General features: G+C 41.1%; 1 protein-coding gene across 1 annotated transcript in view; it reads right to left on the bottom strand.

The window, feature by feature from the left end:
• Positions 1-1,316: 1,316 nt before the first annotated feature.
• Positions 1,317-20,053, bottom strand: part of ccdc69 (coiled-coil domain containing 69) — a 29,680-nt gene continuing 10,943 nt past the window's right edge. The window contains exons 2-9 of the mRNA XM_030396998.1: positions 14,879-14,942; positions 9,057-9,235; positions 8,258-8,345; positions 7,508-7,581; positions 7,317-7,418; positions 7,108-7,227; positions 6,873-6,970; positions 1,317-6,099 (exon numbers count right to left, since the gene is read on the bottom strand). Coding sequence (XP_030252858.1) covers positions 5,931-6,099; positions 6,873-6,970; positions 7,108-7,227; positions 7,317-7,418; positions 7,508-7,581; positions 8,258-8,345; positions 9,057-9,235; positions 14,879-14,942 — 894 coding nt within the window. The 3' untranslated portion in view covers positions 1,317-5,930. The remainder of the gene's footprint in view (positions 6,100-6,872; positions 6,971-7,107; positions 7,228-7,316; positions 7,419-7,507; positions 7,582-8,257; positions 8,346-9,056; positions 9,236-14,878; positions 14,943-20,053) is intronic.

Below are 20,053 nucleotides of genomic sequence, written 5' to 3'. Positions count from 1 at the left end.
GAGAGCCTGTGACCCGCGGCTAACACACACACACACACACACACACACAGCAGGAGCTGACCAGGTATTGTCTCATCTTGTCAAACAGCCCCTGACACACTGATCCTCTTACATCCTTTCAGTGCTTCTCACACACAGGTCAGGGGTGTTGGGCCTCCTGGGCCTCAATATTAAGACTTTGGGTCACATACATACACACGCGCACACACACACACACACACACACACACACACACACACACACACACACACACACGCCCGCGCGCGCACACACACACGCACACACACACACATAGTTTGTAACCACCTGTGATCTGATGTCACAGGAAGTCCATGTTTTTACATCACCAATGTTCCAAGATGGTGGCATGTGAGGCATGTTCTGAGTAGTTATACAAGAAATTACTTCTTTTTCACATAAAAGAAATAAAAACATTACATTTTTAGTCGAAAATCTAAAATTGTCCAAAATCACCAAGCTAATTTTACTTAAAAAAAAGGAAAAGACATAAATATTATGGAATTTTGAAGCCATGAAAATGATGTCCGTCCTGTTTATCTTTAAATAAAATGAGAGAAAAAGCAGAACAGAGGATGTGTTTGAATAAGCGGAAAAAATATATAATATTTAATATCAAATTATCTGATAGTGTTTAATCACTTTCAAATGAGTTATTTAACAGTAACAGTTTATATCGTATATCCACCGCTGTCAACACATACAATAAAGCTAAGGTTTCCCTGCAGGATGTAATCCTTGCTGCTGCTGGGCTGCAGCGCCTCCTGCAGGCGGATCACTGCTTCACTCTGTTCCAGTCTTTGTTCTGGTCTCATGATGTGGTTTTAATCATCAGCTGATCTGTGTGGTTGTGTCTGCTGCTGTCAGAGCTGATAACATCAGACTGCTCGCAGCAAACTTTAAACCCTCTCTCAGAGGTCAAAGGTCACCTGCAGAGTGCAGCTGTACTCCGCAGGTTTGATCTCAGCGAGACAAACAAAACTCTCCACTGTCAACGGTCCTCTGCTGCTCTCTGGTGGCCAAACAGCTGAATCACAGAGGATCAGAGGAGGAGGATGTAGTTTGATACTTCACTTGTTTTGCTGTTTAGTGCATATTCGGTATGTTTTGTATTAAAATAAATTAATAAAATGTATTTGTCAGATATTTTAGGAATATAACTTGCACCTGTGACCTACACACTTGAATTATTGTCACAACTTGAACTCTTAGAAATCCCAACTCTCACAAACAGTTAGCTAAACAGTTAGTTCTTTCAATACAAAGTTACATTAAGTCTTCTGAATAACTTCATCAGATTTCAAGTGAGGCATGTTTATTCAGAGACACAGCGTCTTTTAAACACGACACTGCTTGAGCTTGTACTCCATGTTGTCATCCCTCTTTATACACAAACGTTAAAGCGTTATACACAGGTTATTGCTTGGTGTTATTGTGTTCTCGACATTACATTACACAACAGACATTATAGTCACAAAGATCTGTTTAAGTTTCAGTTCTTTATTTAGTCAAGCCAAAAAAGAAAAAAAAAAATCAAATACCTGGACTTAAATCCAACATGTGGAAGATGAAATAAGTTTTTATACACAAGTCGAGAAAATTCAAAACTATACAAAACATGGAAAAAAAATCTCTCTTATACAAACTCATGGTAAAATACGGGTCAAAGTGCTCGTGCATAAGGAGAAAGTTGTCAAAACACTGACAAAGGTTTTTTTTTTTTTGGCAATACAAAAAGGTCACATCCCATAAATCCATCGCCCCGGTAGCAAAAAAGGAAATAAGGTTGTAAGTTGAGAAGAATATTTTCACATCTTTTAACACAAGAAATCCAGAAACAGCGATATCAAGGTGACAGTGCACAGTGATCATTGTTCTGTGACGGTTCACATAAGCTCCGATGTACAACTAAAATATGATTTAAAAATTTAAACAGTGAAACAAACCTTCACGATAGTAAATGCACTTCACACCATTCAGTTGCTATCTGTTGCGACAGTTCTGAACTTTGGGGAACAGTGGGCGATTAATCCAAAATGGCAGATTCTACCCAAAGAGCTGAGTCCATCACATTTGACATTTGATCTAACCCAGTTTTTACAAAGTATGAAATATAACTGTCAGACAGGAGTTCATGCTACAACACAGTGTGTCCCTGTCTAATTTGTTAACCCCTACTTTGCGAACTGTTTGTGACCCAGCTAACTCTTTGAGCTATGTTAGCTTGCTACTGCCTGCATGTTGATAGCTAGCTGGCACATGATTGGTTAACTCTCCAGGTACAGTACAGAGAGCCAGAGAGTCTGATGGAGGAACAAGCTATGCTAACTTATTTTTTCTTACATGCCAAGTAGCCATCTGGCAGTTAGCAGACTAAGTAAAGGCAAGAGTGTACACAGAATATTGTTCTTTGATTGTTGGAGTAGTTCTTAATGTAAAACTTGAAATATGATGTATAGATTAAACAGTGTGACCTTCATGGTAATAAACTCTTCAACAGACTTTACACTGTCCAGATGCTAACTGTTCTAAAAGTGCTAAACTTTGAGTGAACAAGAAGTCAATTAACTCAAAATGGCAGATTCGATCGATTTAGCTTAGTCACTCTCAGTTTCTCAGTAATGGTACAAACATAGTATGTCTGTTAACTCAGACTTAGATAACAGTTAGAGATCCAGCTAACTCTTTAAGCTATGTTAGCTTGCTAGCACATGATTAGCTCTCAAGCTACAGTACCTGCCAACAGAGAGCCAGAAAGTCTAATGGAGGAAAAAGCTTTGCTATTTTTTTTAATTTTTTTTTGCTTTAAAAAGGTAAATAGTCATCTGGCAGTTTGCAAGCTAGCTAGCTTGTTAGGCTATTGTAGCAGGCTAGTTGTAAAGCATGGTCGCATAGTTGTACCAAAAGCAGGTTCAGTAAACCACTTGAATATTCAGTCCTGATAACATTTGACCAGTTGGCCCTGTAGCCACAGTAGCCAACCAGCTAGCCCCCGAGGGGAGGCATGGGGGAATTTCATTGAGTCACTTTCTGGTGTGACCAAAAGTTTAGTCTTGATGATCTAATACTTGTTAACAAAACTAACCCTAACCCAATCTGAAAACCCATCAGCTATCGTCTGATGAGGATTTAGCCTCTGGGTGCAATGACTAACATGTTGGGGTTGCGTGTAGCCAGCAGAAACACAAAGATTTACTTTCACTCGTGCAATCTGAACAACTTGAGATGAGAGAAAGGAGTTTGAGTTTACTTTTCGGTTAATGTCTGTAAAAAGATGCATATGAATGTGGATACATTTAAAAAGCTAATTAAAAGCTAAATCATTGTCAGACGATAGCTAATGTATTCACAGATTGCACTTCAGTCTGAAAACAGCATGCAACCAAAGCCTACTCAGACATAATTGGTCGATGCCATTTGACGGAAACGGAAACCAGAACAGGTCCAATACCAAAATACACGTATCAAGATTAGGTAGCATGTAACATGCTTCCTTTATGTAAGGTAACAGTGATGTAGAAAGTTAGTTAACTTTAGCATGTTAGCATGTCATGTTAGCTCTCAGGGATTCTGTCATTTGTTTGGAGGCATGAACTGAAGTTTTGGGTGATAAAAGCTGCTTATATCAATAGATGAAATATCACAACTGATCTTAGAATACCTTGAGCTATGATGCTAACATGCTAAAAACATTAATATTGATATTCCTAGCTGTCATTTTGTACTGAACAAAACTAAAACAGTCCTCTGTTTGTTGAGAATATGTTTTGATTGTGAGGCTCATGAAACACCAAAATAAAAAGAGCTCCATGTGGTTTGTTTGTTTGGCTCCTGAATACTGGATTCATAGACTGTATGTACACACCGGACACTGACAGTGAAGTGGCGTCGCCCCCCCACAGCAAAGATGAACAGCTCTATAATAAAGCGGTGTCATCAGGAGGCGTCTCTGAGTTGTGAGAAACCCAGACAAGAAATAAAAATTTTAAACTTATTTGGCATGAGGAAGAAGTGAAGAAGAGGAGAAAAATCAGTTGTTGTTTAGTTTCAGTGTTGAAATGTTTGTGAATCCACTTCAGTTTTCTAACATGTTCAGGTGTTTTCCGAAGGGAATCTTAGAGGGTCCTCGATGTTTTCCTGTGAAGATCTCAAAGATGCTCATCAACTTCTTGTTGTTGTTCCAACAAACTCTGGTGGACACGAGCGTTCAGTGATCACAGGTTGTTTTTTAAGCAATTCTTGTAATTTTATTGTAGTAGTTTAATGATCTTCCTCTGAAGAACGAGCATGAGCTGCTGCTCAGCAACAAACTGTGTGTAAAAATCTAAATATATGTTTTATCTGCATTTTTCAGTGATCACAGATTGTTGGGCTGACGGTGGCAGGTTTGAAAACTTAAAAAATCATCCAAACCCTAGCGGACACTTTGTAGGAACTTTGCTTAAAGAAATCAATTTATGGAAACGACATCCACCCGAATTTACCTCCTGGCACCTTCAATATAAAAGTAGTTCTTGGAAGACATCCAAGTTGAAGTGGAACACTAAATCCACTCAGTCACAAATATGTGCCACTGAGCAAGGCACTTAATCTGCTGGAGTTGCTCAGAGTCCGACAGACAGAGGCGGTCATACAATCAGGCATGATGTGTTGTGTTTCAGAAAACAGAGAAGTCGGTCTTCCGCCATAGTGAGGACTCAGTGTGGAGTGAAGACCGACAGCCATCAGTCAGTCTGTCGACTCAGAACCAGACGATGCAGATTCATGATCAGTTATTATGCGAGTCCAAGGCCTTACAGCAGATAGACTGTGGTCACTCAGGCCGGGTCACACTAGCATGTCACTGTCATGATTAGAGGATTTGTTCGCGGCAAACTGAATTCGGACAGTCGACTGACCAGTCGTGACCCTGCTGGAAAAACCAGCATAGACCAGCACCAAAACTATGGTTTTTCCAGCAGGGGACTGAGCCAACATTAAAGTGAACAGGCTGACCGACACTGTAGAAACATCCAGTTTTATCTGACCTGAAAGAAGAAGCAGCATGGTCTTCAATCAGCTGTGGGATAAAAGCTGATGGGGATGAATCTGTCTCTGAGTTAAACAATGCTAACATATTTAGATGAATGGCTAACCAGCAGCTAGCAAGCTTGGCAGGCTATTGTAGCCGGCTAGTTCTGAAGCTTGTCTGCATAACAATGATTACAAGTGTAGCTTCAGGACACTGGAAAGTATTCAGTCTTGCTTGCTTTGACGTTACCAGCTAGATAGCATTTCACCAGTCAACTAATTAGCTCTCCAGCTACAGTAGTATGCTAACTAGCCTGAAAAAATTGCCGCTACATTGTGACTTTGCCACGTGACCTGGTGATCTGGTGTGACCAAGCGCTGAGGATGCTGCCACCCTGATCCGTCCTTCTGTCTCATAGTCCTTTAAAAAACTTAATTTGAGTAAACATGAAGAACTGCAGAGCTAACAGTCATATCTTACAATAATATGAATAAAAGTTAATTTGACAAACAGATCAGCGTGGCAGCAGTTTTACTGCAACAGTCTGAGGCTCAGAACTGTCTGAACCCGCAGGATCCAGTTTAGAGTTCATGTAGCTGCTGGAGCAAAGTCGCTCTTCACGGTAGCATCAGAACATTTACCAGTGGAGTCACAGCTCAAATGGGAAATATTCATCCTTGTTGTTCTGGATCGATGAGGATCCAGCTGAAAGTCCTGACAGTTGTGTTGTGGTGCTTGCTGCTCTCCAGACGAGCAGCTGCAGCTCAGTTTGAGTTTAAATCCCAGTCAGAGGAGAACCGGGCCGACTGCAGGTTACCTTGTGAATGATGATGGCAGCTGGACAGACACACAGTCTGCTCTCTATCTACAGCATCATGTGACCAGAGTCACGTGATCAGAGTCAACTGGGTGTGATCTCCGGCAGCATGGCGGGCAGGTGGATGGTTGGACACGAGTCTCTGTGTCTCAGTTTGAACATCAGCTGCTCTTTTTCCTGAGAAAGCTTCTGGTTGATCACCAGCTGCCTCTCCAGCGCCACCTTCATGTCCTGCTGCTCCTTCGATAAGCCCCTGACAAACACAGGACAGAGCGAGAGCGAGAGAGAGAGACAGAGAGAGAGAGAGAGAGAGACAGAGAGTCAGCATTACTGCATTTCAGTTCATGTTTGAAGCCAGAACCTGGGTGGAACCTGGATCCAATACAACTTGATTATAACCTCTTTGAGGTTTTGGGTGATTCAGCGATGATGAACTGCCTGTTCTCTGTCGTCAGTCTGCCCTGTTTCTCTGCACAGCCAACTACACTGTGTTACAACGTCAAGAGACACACATTTTAAATTAAAAAACGCTGCAAAAGTTGCAGAATTCTATATCATGACTGCATGTTAAACAAAAGACTACATTTTAAAGGCATCCCTGTCCCTTTAAATTCAGAGGTTTAAAGAACAGCAACCATTTTATTTTGTGTATTTCGTGTTCAGGATTTAGCAGTTGTTGGTTTGTGGCAGCAGCAGGTCAGCGTCACTGTCGTGTGATGAGATCACAGCCAAAGTAAAATATTTTCTATCACTAGTGTGTTTGCGTTTGAACAGTTTCAGAGACGTGTGGATCATTTTGGAGGCTCTAAACTGTGCTGTTGATCCTTCAGATGGGTTTCATGAAGAGCTGATTAACTGCAGGTCTGTGGTGTTACAATAAAATAGATTCAACTCAGTGAACTTGAGCCATTTATAATTTTAAAGAGTGTTATAGGATCTTGTGCAGTTGGAAACTGTCCAGCAGGTGGCGCAACAGTCCTTCATAATGAGCTGCTGGTGGTAAAGAAGAAGAAACTGAATTCTTACTGAATCAGAGTCTGGCAGTTGTCTATCCGGACTCTCAGATCTTCGTTCTGCTGCAGGATGTTGATGATCTGATCCTCCAGAGACAAATTCTTCTCCACCTGAGAACCACCAGAAGACAACAAAGATGAAGATGAAGAAGAAGAAGAAACGAGGTGATGTTGTACATTAAATTATGTCTTTGCAGACAGATAAGTTAAAATCTGTCTCCAGCAGCGTGTTTCTGCAGTTGACCCACCAGAGCGTCCATCTGCTGCAGCTTCCTGTTCTGCTCCTGCACGCGCTCACTCTTCATCTCGATGACAAACAGCAGAGACTCCTGCTCTGACTCCCAGAATGCACCTGGGCTGCCGTGGGCCTGGAGGACAAACACACTTCTTAGTTCTTCCATATGTTCCTCGCGAAGAATAAATGAATTATTTGGTCTGTATGTTTGAGTTCACTCGCCAGAATATTTCTCTGCAGGTCCTTTTTGAACGTCGACTCTTCCACTCTCTTCTTCAGCTCGTTATAAACCTGCAGGTCTGACGTCAGTTCCTCCACTTTACCCTTCAGTTACAACACAAAGTTAATAATAAAAGCCAAAAAACTGAACCCTATACTGATGAGAAGACGGTTACTGATCTGCCCTTTCTTACTTTGAGGACGTTCTCAGCAGCCTCAAACGTTTCTCTCAGTTCAGTTTTTTCTTGTTTGTGTCTCTTCTGCAGCTCTGCCACAAAAAACACAAACTCAGACTGATGATGTCACATGAAACACAAGACCTGAGACCGAATAAAATCTATTTATTTACATTCAACTGAACATGACTACACAGAGCCATGCCAGGTGAGGGCAGGTGTTTTTCTGCGCCTCCTAACCTTTAATTACTTCTACAACTTTTTCTTTAATAAACAACGTTAGCTTGCACAGCACATCCTGACACACTGACTGGATGTGGTCTGATAAGCTCTGACCAGGATGCACAGTCTGGATCAGTAATTATTGATTTTGTTTTGTTACAGTGTGATCAATACGAAAGTATCCCAAAAATAACTTTAACAGTCAGACTGACGTTAACACAACTGTTTTGGATTTTAGACTTTTTTGACTTAGATTTTAGTCTACAAACCTGCTATAGATAATTTTAAGAAATCATAGAAATACAACTTTACAGTTAATTTACATGATAAGTGATTTATCCGAATTTGTTTATGTGCCTTTTCAATGAATAGTGTCTGTTAATCAGTAGAATATATAAACATTAACAGTTTATGAGATCCGGATCCCCTCAGCTCGTCTCTACGTGGTGTATTAATAAAGTTATGTGACTGTAAATAAAAAGTGCTCCATCTCTGAAATCTGAAACCTGAGATGGTCATGCCGAGAATAATCTCAACATTTGTTACCTTCCACGTTTCTCTCATGTTCTTCAGTGGCAGCTTTACTCTTCTGTTCATGGAGGACATTCAGATCGGCTGTCGTCTCCGTTTTCACCTGAAAATCACATCAGCGGAAAAATAAAAGACGAAACATTAACGACATCTGCGTCAGAACCAAGCAGAGAGAAAATTCATTATAACAACACACAGACTGTCAGTAAATCAACTGAACATCAATAAAACATATGGGAGTTAAAAGTGGAGAAAACTTGCCAACAGGCTCCATTTGTAAGAGAAGTTAAAATAAGAACATGAACTGAAGTTTGTCAGGACACAATCAGAAAGCTGATAAGCAGAGTATTCAGGTGGTCACATGACCTGCAGGAGCTGCTCAGCTGCTGTCAGATGAGGGTATTAATAACTCCTCTGGCGGACACTTTCACTCCTCCTGCCAGTGAAGTTGAACTCAGATGTGACGTGATGTTTGTTAATCTGCTGCTCTGACAGAATCCAGTCTTTAAAACCAGATGTTGAAGCTGCTGTGTGCCCAGCCCTGATGGTGATCAGGTCTGACGCAGTTGGAGAGACTAAGGTCAGAAGGTTCCTCCACAACAAACATCTGCCTCCAACGAGTTCTCAAGACAGCAGCTGTGTTCCCATCAACGCATCAGAAAAGTTTGATGGAATCAGAAAAATGGCTGAAAATCTTCCTAAATTTCCACAAAGGCGACTTCACGTCTGAACAGTTTAATTAACTAAAGCTGTGTGTCAGAAGAAATCCTGTTCATGTTCATCAGTGATGTTTTGATAATCACAAGTTCCTAACCTTATCGAGGATGCTCAGGACGAGGGCGCACACTTCCTCATCAGCGTGGTGCTTCAGTAGCTCCGCCCTCTCTGGGTTTCCATTGGACGAGAGCACTTCCTTTAACGTCCTCAGCTGCCACTCGAAGCGCTCCAGCTGCTTCTCCAGATACACGTCCTGCTCACCTGACGTTCGTTTACCTGCAGAGAGAAACGACACAGACACAACTTAGTGACACCCTCAAAACTATTACATATACATTTAAATCATTCAAATAATTACAAGTAAATAAGCAAAACGTCATGTTTGTGAAGCTGGAACCATGAAAATCATGTTTTATATAAATTAAACTACCTAACAACTAAAACAAATAGTCAATTAATCAATTAGTGGAGTAACAAAACAATTTATTGCCAATTTTTGGATAATTCTTTGTCATTTTTAATGCAAAACATTTAAATCCTTACTTCGCTTTGTGTGAAAAATCTTAATTTGTAATGTAACTTGTGACTGAAGCCGTTCGATAACTGTAGTGAAGTGAAACATGAGAAAAATATCCGAGTGAAGTACAAGTACCTCAGTATTTGAGTAAATGTCAGTATTTTGTATCTTCTGAGTGTTTTTGAGGAGTTGAAGGGTTAAATCAAACTGCCCTCAGAGCTGCAGGAAGTTGTTCTGACTGCAATTTAATTTCAACCTGTCAATTACATCACTGACATGTAGACACACGCTGACACGCTGACACACAGACACAGTTTGAATGACGTCTTCAGGTTCAACGTCATTTCTTCAGGCTAAAAAACATCGAGTGTTGTTAACCTGATCAGAGTCATATCACCACCACAGTAAAAACCTAAATAATGAAAATGTTTGAAATGATAAAACTAGCTCTAGTTGTCAGCAGATATCTTAACGATGAAACAACAGACTGAAGGAATGAAATGATTTATAACTCAGTGAAACATCAGTTTGGCTTCTTGTTGCTTCTGTATTTCAGACGGAGGTGAAGCACGTTGCAGCCTGTCCGTCTGCAGGTGAATTGATTTTTAAACAAAGAGGAGCTTTAGCTTCATTCTGCTGCTGTTTGACAGTTGAGACACAAACATCAGAGCTGTGGGTTCATTCTCGAACAGGAGGACATCAAATATGAAAAAAAACACAAGATGTTTTCGGTAGTTTTGTGAAAGTGTCAAAGTCAACAGTCATTTGATCCATGTCATCTTTCTTTGTCAAGCCAAATCAAAACGAGTCCTTAGTTCACCTAAAAATTATTTGACTGTGAAGTCTCTGACGATCCCAAACTTATTTGAAAAGTCCTTATTTACACTGTTGACATGCAGTCGCGCTCTTGCACGAACTTCAGATAGGGTCACACTAACACTTTTATCTTATTTCATCTTAATAAAGGTGTAAATCTGGTCTCAGATCAGGTTGTGATGTGTTCTCTCCTGCAGACTGTGATCACAGCAGACGAGCTGTATGGAGACATCTGATGTTTCTTTGGTTGTTTCTCTGTTTTAAATCAAGTCTCAGCTGCTTCAGTTGTTTAGCAGAATGCTGCAACTCTGTTTTACTGTGAAGCTCCAGAAATGTTCACCTGACTTTATATAACCTGGAGGAGGAGAGGAGGACTTTATATCATCAGGAGGAGAGGAGGACTTTACATCATCAGGAGGAGAGGAGGACTTTATATCATCAGGAGGAGGAGAGGAGGACTTTATATCATCAGGAGGAGGAGAGGAGGACTTTATATCATCAGGAGGGAGGAGAGGAGGACTTTATATCATCAGGAGGAGGAGAGGAGGACTTTATATCATCAGGAGGAGGAGAGGAGGACTTTATATCATCAGGAGGAGGAGAGGAGGACTTTATATCATCAGGAGGAGGAGAGGAGGACTTTATATCATCAGGAGGAGGAGAGGAGGACTTTATATCATCAGGAGGAGGAGAGGAGGACTTTATATCATCAGGAGGAGGACAGGAGGACTTTATATCATCAGGAGGAGAGGAGGACTTTATATCATCAGAAGGAGGAGAGGAGGACTTTATATCATCAGGAGGAGGAGAGGAGGACTTTATATCATCAGGAGGAGGAGAGGATGGCTGACATTAATGTTTGAGTGAACTGTTCCTTTAAGGCCACCATCTTGAATTACCAGCTGTTTTCCACAGTGTTTTCACTCCAACATCTGTACAGTGAGTCCAGCTTCTCGTGCCTCAGAGCCTCAGTGATTCAGAGCAGGATGACGACAGCGTGTTGGTACCTTCCTGTTTTAATGAGAGGTTTCTGTTCTATCGTCTAAACTGAACAATCTGCTCGTAAACAGGAGGAAACGAGGGAACAGTGAACTGAGCAACAGTTAGTGCTGAGTCACAGCAGACGATTCATTCAGTCACATAAACTTCACCTCACACCTGTAATCACCTGAGATCTCTTTAACCGTTAACTGTCATCACTCAGGCGTCAGGAGGAGGTTTTGTTTTTGTCTTGATTTTTGTTCGTGAGAATCTCCTGCAGCCTGTAAACATCTGAAGTTACTGTAGGTCTGCAACTAACTTTTTAATTAACTTTTATTTTCCACAGCAACTGTCTCAAACTTTAGACCATTGTTTTTTTTCCTTTTTTACGAGTTACTACATGTCTTAGGTTTGAGTCATTTGTTATTTTGATAAGTTATGAAACAAAAAGGCTTGGTGTCATTTGAAATCTAGATAATATAAAGACAGAATTTTATTTATCCAGAAGGAAACTATCGACTACTTCTCCGAATCCACCATGTGATAACAGTTTCGATTCAAACTTTTATTCAGAACTGAGTAAGTAAAGATCCACAGATCACTGGTTTTATGTCCTGACAAACTCTTCTTTAAAAAGAGAGAACTACTCAACTTTATCCTGCTTAAGTTAAAATCATAGCCACTAAATGTAAAAACAACAACCAGCAGCCTTCAGTGACTCAACAATGAACCACAAAATAGAGAAATTCAGTTTGTTACAAAGTTCAGTTTCACAAGTCTGTCCAGAGTGAACCCTCTTAACAAACACATCAATAAAGGATCTCTGATACAGAAAATAAACCAACATGTCTGGTGCTGTCAGTGTTTTCTCTGTCAGCTGATTGTCTTCATCACACAGGAGAAGAGTCTCGAAGTGACGCTGCAGGCTAACATGAAGCTAGCTGTAGGCTAACATGAAGCTAGCTGCAGGCTAACATGAAGCTAGCTGCAGGCTAACATGAAGCTAGCTGTAGGCTAACATGAAGCTACCTGCAGGCTAACATGAAGCTAGCTGCAGGCTAACATGAAGCTAGCTGTGACCACTTTGAAGTGTTTATTTCTTCAGACAGGGGTCAGCATGATGGAGGGACTGCTACTTTTGATTGCAATGCAAAAACTGAAAGCTTATTTTAGTCCATTTATGATTTCAATGAAATCACTCCTGTCTACAAAGGAGTGGGAATGTGTTGCGTTGTGTAAACTGAAATCTGCTGCTTGTGATCGGATTCATCTGCACTTCATAAGTTTTGTAATGTTCCTTGTTCAGTCTGATGAACATCAATCATTATTCACCTTTTCACAGCAACATTTTGACTCGTAGCAGGAAAGTAACAGGTTTTCCGTCCCGTGAAGTGACCCAGGAAACCATGACAGTGAACCAGCATGCAGGTAACAGGGTCCTAAACGAGCTCACCTGACAGGAATGCAGTTATCGGTTTCACCTGTGATTTACCTGCTGTGACAAGTCAAACTGAAGGAGGTCTCAGTTCACCTGTAGCTCTCAGATTACCGATATAAATGTCATAGTGACAGAGCACAATGTGTTTGTAACAAAATGATGCCATTGATATTTCTTCACCCAAACACACAGCCAGTTTTCAATCACAATAATCTTATTATCAATATTATGTTTATTGTTTTATTGATTCAAAGCTAATCATTCCCAATTATACCTTATAGATATCCCCCGTATCGTATTGAGACATTTAGTAGGGATGTGAATCTTTGGGTGTCTCACGATTCCATTCGATTCCGATTCTTAGGGTCACGATTCGATTCAAAATCGATTCTCAATTCAACTGATTCTCGATTCAGCGATTCTCGATTCAACTGATTCTCGATTCAAAAATTGATACAATGCATAGTGTGTTAAGGCAAATTATGGCATCAAAACAATACAGTTTGTATAAGATAATGTGATTTTTAAATAAACTGATTCCAATGATGTAATCGCACAAAGGCAAACTTAAGACAAAAGGTAACATCTATCTATGGTCACATTATGCTATATAAGAAATGAGAACTTCTCTTATGAAATGCACAACAGCACAACTTTAATAGCACAATCTGCTGCAGAATGAAAAAAGCAAGCCCTTAAAGAGTGTGTTTTGACTAGATGAATATGGGTTTTGAAAAAGTTGCTGTCTCTCTGCTTGGAAGAAAGGTGCTGGCTCAACTGTGTGTGGATGTTATGACCTGCACCTTCTTTTTGTGCACTTCTGTTTGATATTGTGCCTGCAGTGTATGGCTGCCCTTGTTTGCATAGTTAATAGCCGCTTTTATACTGGGCAGCAAGCCGCCAATTTGAACATCCTTTTCTGTGGCTCGGTCCGCGGATTTAGACAGAAGGCGGTAAATTGGGGGTCTGTCCTGGTCTGCCAATTTGCCACCTCGGAGGGTAGCCTACACTTTTATCCAACTCCATTCCGATCTAAATCCGAGACATCGTTATGCCGGAAATTGAGCGAGATGGGCGGAGGTGTGGATGACCTGCACTGTTGTGCGACCCACAGCCGGGGAGTTTTAAAACCAGGACACAGCTGATCACAGCAGTCAGTCCATCACTTCATCCGCGGACGTCAGGATGAGCAACTGGACAGCCGCTGAGATCCAGGAGATGCTAGCGTCTCCTCGGTCTCTGAAGCTGTCTTCGCTGTTAGCTTGTTGTTGTAGCGCAAGCTAGGAACGGTCGCTACTTTCAAATTAAAAGCCCCCCGCTAAGAACCCAGTTCTAAACTCCAATGGGGTGCAATGTAAAGCTCTTATTTTGAAGACAAATTCGTTGTCTTTCTTTCCCCAAGCTTGCTGCAACGCTGTGTACGGAAGCCCGTGGGGGCGCACAGAGAGACGGGGGAACGTTAATAAAAAAATGTTATTTTAAATTTATGAATCGATTCAGAATTGTGGATGATTAGAATCACGATTCTTATGTGAATCGATTTTTTCCCCCACCCCTAACATTTAGCCTCAGAGTTATTGTGTTTTAAACATCTAGCTAATGTGCTGCTACATGTCACAGTGAGCTAGTTCAGCTAGCTGTAAGCTAATGACCTCTCTACTCTGAAGACAGTCGTCCTCATCCGATTTAATCTGATCTGTGTGGCGGATGTGTGTTCTCAATTTGTTAATATGGAAATAAAATTAAATTTACTGTAACCATCATAAGGAACCAGAAGTTCAGAGATAAAACAGGAAGTTTTCAGCTGCAGCAGCAGCAGATCTCATCACAGACATGTGATGAGATCAGACAAGTGTTTAGTAGCTAAAAAGACAGGTGCTTTAATCAGGAGGTGGAGGAGACCAAAAACAGAGCTAAAAGAACTTTTCTGCTGCCCCCAAGTGGACAAACAAATCTGTAATTGCATGTTTAAATGTGTTTTGTCCTGAAGAGTTAAAATGATCCAATATTTCACAGGATAAAGTCTCAAGACAGACATTCAGTCTTCAGTCAGATTCTCATGACATATAGTGAGACATGAAAACAGGAAGTGAAAGAACATAAAGCGAGTGAGAACCACCAGAGGAGGAAACCCACATATAGTTGACACAGATATGAAAACACTCACCCCCTTCATCTTGACGGCTGTTTTCTTTCTGCTTCTTCTCTCCCTTCTTGCCTTTGCTCTTCTTCTGATAACGACAGGAAGAGAAGAAAAAGACAAAGAAGTAGAAGAAGACAAAGAAGAAGAAAAAGAAGACAAAGAAGAACAAGAACAAGTTTCAGTGACAGAATCAACAAACAGATAACCTGCTTCAGTCCTTTGATGCCATGTCAAAGACAGGGAGGATATGAACATTTGCTTGTTATTTTTCTGTATATATTCAAAATGTGTTTCTTTACCGATTCCTTAATTTTTCCATTTGTTGCAAAAGTCATAACTTCAACACTTGCTGACTTTATTATTTTTTTAATTTATGTATTTATACATTTAGACATGTAATTAATCAAATTGCTGATGGTGGTGATGGTAAAATAATCATGACTGTGAGATAAAAGGAATAAAGGCCCTGACACGCCAACATCTGAACGAGGTGAGCGTCTACAGCTCTATGATGATGATGATGATGATGATTCAGAAACACTCTGCAATGAAATGTTGTGTTTCAATGTTGTAAGTGAAGAAATTCAGAAGGTAATTCAAGTCTGTTTTTAGTCTACACTGAGAGCAGAGATCATAGTTCACATCATGGAAAGTGAATGTTGTTGTTGTGGTGAAACTTTCTACCTCAAACATGTTCAAAGTTTCAGGTCAACAAGTTTCTAAGGACAGTCCAGAGCCAGCAGAGGTGGGGAGTCAATAAAAAATGCAATTACTTAGTTACTATACTTCAGTAGATGTTTCATGTGTCTGTACTTTACCTGAGTATCGCTGTGACTTTCATTCTCTACACCTGAACACAAATATCTGAACTTTCTCCTCATCACAGATCCCAAACAGGCTTGTTACTTTAGTTTAAAGCATTTGAGGTGGAAGTCCATTTGGCCTTCAGTTTTTTTTCAGGGGCACCAAGGCCACATGACAGGGCACAAAGGCCACTGGGTAAAATGTGTTGATTTACCTTTCAGACTGATACCATAACATCCTAATTTATAATAAGACATGGATTATGTATTAAAACATTTTTTAATACCAAAATCAAGTTAAAGTTACATTAGAAAGTAGTTTTTGTTAAGTAGGGTTAGGGTGAGGTGAGTTTTGTGACACCACACTGAACATTAGTGTTATAGAATATTTCTCCCAATAGAAATTCCCCAAAATTATGGCAAAGCACATTTTTTCCAAACAAAAAATTGTAGAATAACCAGCAGGAGACCACTGATGTGTGGAGTGATTTTGGTGGCACTACACTCTGAATAATTATTAGTTATTACATTTTTTGTAGTTTCTCTTTTCAGTGTTGCACTTTGTAGACGGTCCCTGCGCCCTCGTCTCACAGCTGGCTGACCATACAGACCAGAGTTAATGTCCAGACGCTCGTTTTGATTAACATACGGTTGTAGCTCGTTGTCTACCTCACTACGGTAGGAAAGAGCCGTCGTTTGTGTTTTAACAAGGTTTCACTTATGAGTTATTGATCCGGGAAGTTGTCGAAATATAATCTGTGAATATATTTCCAACTTTACCGGACTAAATCCTACCACATAAGTCAGTTACGTATCATATCAAAACCGGCTGAGCTCGCTCGCTGTGCTGTAAGTTTCATTCTTCTGTTTTGAGACGCTGCTGCTGTCTGAGAGGCTTTCACGTGAGATCATCGTGATGATGAGACTCCACCTGCGCGAACCGCGGAATCACTGAAGTTACTGTGAGAGACTACTGTGCACTCGGGTGGCTGTAATTAAAGGCAAGCTCGCTACGCTGACCGGGCCAGGGGCACAGAGGCCACTGTGGCCGTACGATTAGTTTTTTTTTCACGGGGCATCAAGGCCAAAGTGCGGGGCAACGGCGGCCATGAAATTCCCTCCCTGCATGCAGTTAATGCACTGTCTTTATACTTAAACGTCATCTGATCGGCCTGATTTGATCTATTTTGAGAACTCCGATCAAAACCGATAGGGGCATTATCGGCCAATTGCGATCGGTTGCCGATCGATCGGTGCATCTCTACTGATAATCTGAAGTGCGTCAGGAACATAAAACAGGTGGTTGGAGGGAGTTGAAGATTCGACCCACTGAGGCTCCTGGTTCCTCCTGGTTCAGGTCTGATTGTTGGACTCAGTGAGGCCTTGTGATTCAGGTCGGGCTGTTAAACTGGAGCAGTGCGGTCGTTATGAAAGCTGCAGATGGAGGTCTGAGTGACTCTGAGCTGCCAGCTTCTGTCACATTAGTCTCCACATGACTGACGCTGCAGCTTTCCCTAATTTCTTTCCGGGTTACATAACTTCAGCTGCAGCTCAGACGGACTGCAGACAACAGGACCACTGTTTGTTTATGATGACAGGGTCTCATACCTGCACATTTAACACCTCACTGCACTGACACCAGGAGCTGCTCACTGGCCTCGTTCACTTTGTATGAAATATCAGAGAAATAGAGCAAAACATCACTCGTCGTTCAGCAGGGTCCAAGCTGCTTTTGTCAGAACAATGGTCCAAAACACAAAGATGTTCAGCTCACTGTGATGTCAAACATTAATGTCTTTTGTTAGTTTAAAGGCGATCTGACTGAGATTTGCCGTGAACTACCAAAAAGCTGAATCATCCTCTGAGGATCATGAATATCGACAGCAAACTATGCTAAAATAACTCAATCGTCTGTGGATGGAAGCAGATTTTTAAAATGATCAAATCATCACTATTAAATGACTTGTGTATAAATCGAGATCATATCATTCATCAATGCGATTTGATTCTGATTCAGAGAGCGAGGATGAGATTATAAAACAATTAACGATGCATCACAGTTGTTGATTTCAATGTGAGATTTATTTTCCCTCACTTTGTGAAAACATGCTACTTTTTGTAGAGATCCATGAATTAAATAAATTCAAATAAAAAGATCATATTACTTCCATCATCTTTCTGGCAGGATTTCATCTGTTATTTTTCATCATCTAACTCAGTGGTTCCCAACCTTTTTTCTTTGAAGCCCCCCTTGCCTGTGTCCAAGACAAGCCAGGCCCCCCCAACCCACATACACTAAAAGAATAAAGTGGTTAATTACAAACTTTTATTTGCAAAAATAAACAACAGTTATATTCTCCTAGTTTTACAATGTATATAGATACATTTCTTCCTTTTTGTGTCATCAGGTGTATCACACACAACACACACAACACACACACACACACACAATGACCAGAATAGGCCTACCAGAGAGCAGAATAGGCCTACCTCATAGGGGTGTTGGTAATAAATAGCTTAATGAATTTAAATGTGGACCAAGAAATATGTTTCAATTTGGATTATAGAGACTTTTGATTGGGTGTGTTACTGGGATTTTATGCAGTCCAGGGTATAATTGGCCGTTTTGACTATTTTTGATTTTACCATTATATTTCACCTTAAAAACTATTTACTAGGAATGGGCTATATTTTACTGTTTACGATATACCGTCAAAACATTTCCCCACCGTAAGAATTTGTCATCTCGCGGTAATAACGATAAATTCCGGTTGATGACGTTTTTTTTCAACTTTATTGTATTCAGATTTACTCTCGTTTGATGACGTTGTATGCGACCACGCACTCGCAGCCCAACTCACGTGACAGGCACCTGCCACCTGCCTGCAGACCTGATCTCTTGGCTCACGTGAAGAACAATAACAAACATGGCGGAAGGCGGAGCTGAGAGCGAGGAGCTCATTGCTAAACGAGGCTCCAGCTCGATTATCTGGAACTGGTTTGGTTACGATAAGTCTGACATGGAGCAAAACTCTGTTATATGCAGAGTTTGTAAAAAAAACGGTGATTGCAAAGGGTGGTAACACCACCAATTTGTTCCACCACCTCAAACACCAGCACAAACCAGAATATGAAAATGTAGAATATAGAAAATGTGCACGGCATCCGCTTTGGTTGAAGTTGACGCTGTCGCTTTTGCTGCGTCAACTTCAACCAAAGCCTCCGGGAAGAAAACTCTTAGCCAGACGAAAATTGGTGACGCATTTGCTCATTCCATACCATATGATAAGCAAAGCAAACGATGGAAAGAATTAACGGAGGCAGTGGCGTTTTGCCTGGCTAAAGACATGTTGCCACTCCAAACTGTGGAGAAAGAAGGATTCAGGCGAATGATTTTATAAGCTAACTGCCACTGTTTGTGCCTTAGAGTTTGAATAAATGTTGAATCTGTTCTCACATTTCAAACTTGTTTGATTTGAGTCATTACAGTTTTGCAGTACAGGTGAATTGGTATTTTTTATTGCCACTTTTATCGTTACCGGGATAAATGCCAGAAATTATCGTGATAAACTTTTTAGTCCATATCGCCCATCCCTACTATTTACCTTGCCTTGTTTGGTGTCATTATTTTCAGCACAACCTCACATGTGTGACTGTACAGTTATTTTTTCATTTTGACACACATCTCTCAACTCTCTCACCGTCACTGTCGGTCCCTCCACAACTTCCTCCTGTCCCCCAACAACCAAATCACGTGTCTTGCCATGTAATTTTGTGATTGGCTAGTGTGGTGCCCTTTTCCACCAATAGGAACGTGTTTTTTTCGCTCGCAAACTTTTCCTGCTTGCCGACACTTTCGTGAGAAGAGGGCCGTTTTTAAACAGCCTCTCCGCATTATCTCCGGAGCGGTGGTTCGCCAATTCTCCGCCGATGGTGATTCACACAGAGTGAAGCACCTCCGCCTTCACGTGTGTAATTCACACAGAAAGCCGGCGCTGCGGCTCCTAAAGACGCGTGACGGTACAGGTACCTTAAGTCTCGGTCCGGAGGGCTGACGGTCGCGGTGATTTATTTTCATCACAAACACTCGGTGAGTTAAAGTTTTTTGCCGGTGACAGACGCTGTTTTTTGAGCAGAAATGTGAGGAAGAGTCAGGAGGACAGACACTTCTCCACGTACAGCTGTGGTATTTGTTTTCCGCATATAAGTTGCTAAAGACAGTTACAGTTACTACGTTACTTTTGTTCGGTCCTGTAACGTAGTTTTGTGGTACATTTCTCTGTATTTAGTTGAGTGAAGGACCTATGCAGTTAGAAGACTGCACGACCGACACGCCCTCGCTCCGCGCCTCCGGATTATCCGTTCACACTGGGACGGTTCACCAATAATGCGGCCC

Source organism: Sparus aurata, chromosome 18 (genome assembly GCF_900880675.1).
Source record: "Sparus aurata chromosome 18, fSpaAur1.1, whole genome shotgun sequence".
NCBI classification, from domain to species: Eukaryota; Metazoa; Chordata; class Actinopteri; order Spariformes; family Sparidae; genus Sparus; species Sparus aurata.
This window is presented reverse-complemented; position numbering and strand designations above follow the sequence as displayed.